General features: G+C 39.6%; 2 protein-coding genes across 2 annotated transcripts; both read right to left on the reverse strand.

Annotated features, from left to right (window-relative positions):
* Positions 1–881: 881 nt before the first annotated feature.
* On the reverse strand, positions 882–1631 carry LOC122274144 (putative receptor protein kinase ZmPK1). Its single transcript, XM_043083115.1, has one exon. The coding sequence runs from the start codon at positions 1629–1631 to the stop codon at positions 882–884; it is 750 nt and encodes a 249-aa protein (XP_042939049.1).
* Positions 1632–1678: 47 nt separating this feature from the next.
* LOC122274693 (putative receptor protein kinase ZmPK1) lies at positions 1679–2532 on the reverse strand. The gene is made up of 2 exons (XM_043083709.1): positions 2437–2532; positions 1679–2320 (listed from the first exon to the last, which is right to left on the reverse strand). Exons 1-2 carry the CDS (start codon positions 2530–2532, stop codon positions 1679–1681), a joined length of 738 nt encoding a protein of 245 aa, XP_042939643.1.
* Positions 2533–5935: the final 3403 nt, after the last annotated feature.

The following is a 5935-nucleotide window of genomic DNA, read 5'->3' on the forward strand; positions in this document are numbered from 1 at the left end:
AATAAAAATTAATGTAAGCAACATAAATTTATCTTAAAGAACATGTTTTTCAACCAGATAGCTAATCGAGTTTCGAGTGAATTAGTATACCACAAAGAAAAAGATACCTAGAACCTACTCGAGCTGCATAAAGGAAGATACTAATCCTTACCCCTTGAATGTTAGACATGCTTTAAATTATCTACATATTTAATTGAACCCATTAACTTCACCGTAAATAAAATAAATATGGACAGGTCCTATGTCAATAGGAAATATTTCTATAACAAGATTTCATATAAACATGCAAACTTTTCGGAATAAAATAAAAATAATATCAGAACGTGTTAAATTATCAATTTGCAAAAAAAAAAAAAAAAAAAAATCAAATTAATAAGTTACATTATTGGGGTCTCGTCATCTTATTTTTATTGAAAAAAAGAGAGAAAGAAACATTATAAATTATTCTTACGGCTAACTTAGATATATATATCAGTTGACCTCGTCCATCTCTACAACCTGGGTCATGGTGGGCCTACCATCCTTATCTTCTGCAACGCATTGCCAAGCCACCTTGAGCAGAAGTTCCATCTTAGCCGAGTCATATCTGCCGCCCATGCTTGGATCTACAATCTCCTCAATATTCCACGACTCCCGTGAAGCTTCACCATCAGCATGCATCATGATCTTCTCCCTCACCAGGGTGTCCAATCTATTATGCTCTTTAGCCCCTCCGCCACCAGAGCCATGCTGCGTACCTGTGGGGCTCTTTCCAGTAACCATTTCCAGCACCACAATCCCATAGCTATAGACATCAACTTTAGAGGTGATAGGACGATTATAAACCCACTCAAGAGTATGTTATGACGCTTTACTTCGCAATGTAAAACCCACTCTAGGCACTATTCATGCAAATAAGCTAGGCCTTTCGCAGTGCCCACTGCAATATCAAACCTCTTTTTCCAATCAAGTTCGTTAGAAGTAAGTTTTTCTGCTAAGGATCCATGCTCCATGTACTCGTACACCAGAAGCCTATGCTTTCCCTCTGCGCAGTAACCCCAGATGTCTATCAAGTTCATGTGGTAAAGCCTCCCAATGGTATTTACTTCTGTTAGGAATTCGGCTTCTCCTTGGTTATCTTCGTCGAGTCTTTTGATTGCTGCAACTCGCTTATCGGGCAGTATACCTTTGGATACTACCCCTCCCCCTCCTCGTCCAATCACTTCAACGAATCCCCGTGTGGCCTTTTTCAGCTCAGAAAACTTGAATCGCTTGAATCTAGACATCAGGAGGTGTCCTTCTGCAACTGGGTCGGAATTCTTACTGGTCATAAACAGGGTAAAGAACGCCAGGAAAATGCAGGTTACCACTAGGCCTCCCACTGCAGTAGTAAACCAAAGCAAAAGCTTCAGTGTCTTATTTTCATACGTTCCTCTAACTGTCCTGCTAAGTTCGGCTGTGCAATTCAACCACGATTCGGCGGCATCCAGCGTCTTATTATAGACAAAACCAACTTTGGGTACTCTTAAATACAAGTCTCCCTCAAAATTTGGTGTAAGTTGTCCATTGAATAACTCATACTTGGGGTAACATAAATAGCCACCGTAATCTGCTTTAAATACAAATTGGAAACCTTTGCAACTACACGTCATTAGGCATTCGTTTTCACAGTGTTGTAAGGTCACATTAGGCAGGAACTCTAAATCAAAGCCAAAGAAATGAAAATGAGAAAGTTGGACAAAACTAGACAGCTTTCATGACTCTGATTGCAAGCGAGATTGAATTCTGCTTCACACCCAAAAGACCAATCAGTTAGATCTTTGATCTTGAATCCCTGCAAGCAAGAGCATCTCCTGCCGAAAGCATGATCATAACTACAAACACTATTGGGCCCACATATGCCATGAATCGTGCATGGATCCGACACCGCTTGCCATGTGACAACCCAATCCCACCCCTCATTCATTGCTTCCAGGCTGTATAATCGAAGGTTACCATCACGATCAAGAGTTAATCTTCTCTGAGTTTTCACACCAAAATCTGTAGCTAGGATCTCCAAATGATCAGATGTCCAGAAATAGCCCGACTCGTTCAGTACTGCAGCTCTACTAGAGTTGTACATAGACCTGCCGGCATGTCCAGGATCACTAAGCTCTGGATCAGGCCAGTAGAGACTGGATACAACAGGACCTTGGTATAACAGACGAAGGACATTATCGTTGTCAAAAAATAGCTTATAGTAGCCAGAAGAGTAGTCTACTTTGCTTGATATTGATACATGGGTTGAAATCCTGGTTAGCGTTCGTTGTGGAAGAAGAGTATCTGTTGGTGAATCAAAGCTCTGCCAGATGACACCACTTGAGATTGATTTAGAACAAGATTTCCGGTGTTTTGGAGCTGTAGTTGCAATTTCGAGGACTCTAAAGGGGTCGAGGCTGCTGTTCTGGTGGCCCAAACGGTTATACCGGCAGAGTTTGTTAGGCGAAGCTTGCCATCTTTCGAAAGCGAAAGCTGTGAACCTGTACCATCAACCGGATCATCTCTGTTTGCCATCCAAACAACGGTCGGAGCTGAGAACCTTGTCAACCATATGGCGGAGCAGAAAGCGTTTTCACCGACCGGGAATAAGACATATATGTATATATATATCATTATTCATATATCATTATTCTCTTTTAAAACATGATACGATATTCATATATGCTGAAAACAGAGTAGGAATGGCACACCAAGTATTTGTGAAAAAGTTCCTTAGAACTGCAAATTGTATTGTAGCATATTTCCTTGCACACAGTGCTCTGTAGAGTAGTGACTATTTATAGAAAATGTACATAACAGAATGAATCGAATACCACTAATATTGTGACACATAACAAGTCTAATTATTCTATTTGTTACAATGAGATTCGGCCGAGACCTTCTCAAATGTTCTGGAATATTAGTGCTGATTTCCTGAAGATGATGTTGCCTTATTATCCCCCCTCGATTCAAGCGGAACTTGTGCAAGTGTGAGACTTGATCGAAGACGTATAAAGCGAGCAGTGGATAACAGTTTGGTGAGAATATCAGCTATTTAGTCTTTGCTGGAAAGAACTGCAACATGAAGAAATTTGGCAGCAACCCTTTCATGGACAAAATGATAGTCCAAATCAATATACTTTGTCCTGGAATGCATAATCGGGTTCATGGACAGATATGTGGCACCGATGTTGTCACATCATAAAGTGGGAGGTTCCGAAAGACCAACACCAAGTTCTTTTAAAAGTGACTGCAGCTAGAGGATCTCACAAGTAGTATTAGCAACAGATTTGTACTCGGCTTCAGTAGAAGAACGAGCAATAGTGGGTTGCTTTTTAGAGCCCCATGAAATTAAATGATTTCGAAAATAAATATAGAAACCTCAAGTAGACTGTCTATCATCAAGACACCCGGCCCAATCAACATCAGAAAAGGCAGTTAATTTAGTAGAGGAAGAGGAGGAAAAACATAAGCCAAGCTGACGTGTATTATTAAGATAACGAAGAATTTAACAGTTGACCAATGTGGAAGACGAGGATTATGCATAAATTGACACACACGATTGACAGCAAAGAAAATATCAGGACGAGTGAAGGCAAGATATTGAAGACTTCCAACGACACTATGATACCATTGTGGGTCCTCATATGAACAACCATCAAAAGCAGTGAGTTTTTCTGAACTAGACATGAGCGTGGATACTACCTTACAGTTGTGCATATTTGTTTTTTTAAGTAAATCAGAAATGTATTTGGTCTGAGATAGAAAGAGCCCCGAGGATGTCGTATGCACTTCAATACCCAAGAAGTAATGTAAGAAACCAAGATCCTTGACTGGAAAATATTTTTTCAAGCTAGAAATAAGCTGCGAAATAAGTAAAGAACTCGATCCAGTGACAAGTATATCATCAACATAGATCAAGAGATAATTGCAATCAGATCTAGTGCGAAAAATAAAAACCGATGAGTCAGCACTAGAACACTTAAAACCAACGTGAGTAGTCTATCACTGAGTTTAGCAAACCAGGCTCTAGGAGCCTGTTTCAATCCATAGATAGACTTGGTTAACTTACAGACGTGTAGAGGAAAGTCTAAATTCACAAACCCAGGAGGCTGTTTCATGTAAACTGCTTCCTCAAGATCTCCACGCAAAAACGGGTTTTGTATGTCTAGTTGGTGAAGAGCCTAGTGAGAGGAAATGGCAACTGAAAGAAGTAGACGAATGGTAGTGCGTTTAACGACCGGACTGAACGTCTCAAAGCAATAAATGTCTCTTTCACTCCATTTGACCACTTGCCGCCATTGAGAATTGAGAGTACTGCTCTAGTGACTCTTGTGCCCATCGTGGACCAATGATCCTGGAAGCACACAGCTGGGAATCCATATGGGCCAAGGGATCCCAGTGGATTCGTGCTAATCAAAGCCTTCTTTACTTGTGTTTTAGAGAAAGGTTGGGAGAGCATTGACCTCATTTCTGTTGTGAGTTTACTGGGCAAGGCTGTGAGACACTCAGCTATGCCAATGGGGTTGGATAAGGTCAACAGATTCTGGAAGTATTGTTGGAACTCATGATTGATTTCCTGTTGACTTCTCAACTCCTAACCTGGCTCATTGAAAATCTTGGAGATGGTATTTTAATTCTTGTTTTGCTGGCACATTTATGGAAGAAGGCAATGTACCTATCCCCCTCCCTAAGCCAGTTTTGCTTAGCTCTTTGTTTCCAATTAGAGTTTTCCTCTTCAAGCAGAATGTCCACTTCCCTCTGAAGGTCTATGATTTCAGCAAGTAGATGTCCTTCATTTTGTTCTTTGAGACGATTTAACATGTCAAATTTCGACTATAGGGATTCCCTGTTGCACTTGTGAAGATCTCTATACCATAGCTTCAGGCCTTCTTGACAGTTCCGTAGTCCTGAAAGAGTATTCTGCAACCCTCTCTACACCATAGCTTGGACCTGTGGTATTTTCCCAGGTTCTTTTGATCAAGGTCTCAGAACTCTCTCTTTTGCTCCACTTTGCTTTGAATCTAAAGATTCTTCCTTTCCTTGTCATACCCAACTTGTGATGGGTGGAAATGAGAAAGGGCATGTGATTTGATGATGCTGCTGCTAAGTGATGACCTAAGTGGTCCTCGAACTTTGCTATCCAGGTGGAGTTTCCTAGCACCCTGTCAATCCTCTCTTGGGTGAACTGCCCACCCAATCTTTTATTTGCCCATGTGAATCTGTCCCCCTCATAACCAAGTGATCAGCTTATAATTTCGTCTTCCAAGCGTAGAAGCTGTCAAAGTAATACAAGGGTAAATCTCAAGATTGAATTCACAGGGACAATGAGAATTAAGCAAATCTTTTATAATCACAAGATAAAATATTGACGTTTATGGTGACAATAAATTTTGAAAAGAAGAAAGTCTTGAACTAAAATGTGGATTATTTACTAAGGAAGTGTAGACTGAGTTAAGAGTATGATTAGTGGTTGTTTTGGAAGTTCAAGCTTGAATTAAACTAAAAATAAAAATAAATCTATAATTCTAAAATTACCAAAACTCAAAGGCTTAGAGAAAGTGTGTAGCAAATGAATTAAACTTGTAAGAAACAATAAAACAAACACTTGGGATACAATTTTCACCCACTGATTTGGAGATAGATTTACTTCTCTTTTTACCTTCTCTCAACCATGATCCTATTCCTAGAAGTCATGGTCGGATAATATAGCAATGAACCACAATTCTTAGCCTAATAAAACTACTTGACAAATTATATAACAATTGTAAAATAGTGAAAGAAAGCCATCGAAGTCTTATTACTTGTACAAGTATCAATTGTGCCTTTACATCTACAACTAATCTAAACCAACAACAAAGAACTTTAATCCTTTCTAGATGTAAACTGAAATATCATCCAACAAGTTAATCATTGAAATTACATAATATTGAAGAAA

The sequence above is a fragment of the Carya illinoinensis genome, chromosome 8, assembly GCF_018687715.1.
Source record: "Carya illinoinensis cultivar Pawnee chromosome 8, C.illinoinensisPawnee_v1, whole genome shotgun sequence".
NCBI classification, from domain to species: Eukaryota; Viridiplantae; Streptophyta; class Magnoliopsida; order Fagales; family Juglandaceae; genus Carya; species Carya illinoinensis.

Bases quoted from the DNA above. Each gene is read 5' to 3' on its own strand.
- LOC122274144 (XM_043083115.1), bottom strand. From the start codon at position 1,631: ATGACGTGTAGTTGCAAAGGTTTCCAATTTGTATTTAAAGCAGATTAC.
- LOC122274693 (XM_043083709.1), bottom strand. From the start codon at position 2,532: ATGGCAAACAGAGATGATCCGGTTGATGGTACAGGTTCACAGCTTTCG. The intron at 2,321-2,436 runs GTTTGGGCCACC...GTCATCTGGCAG, and splicing joins CAAACTCTGCCGGTATAACC to AGCTTTGATTCACCAACAGA.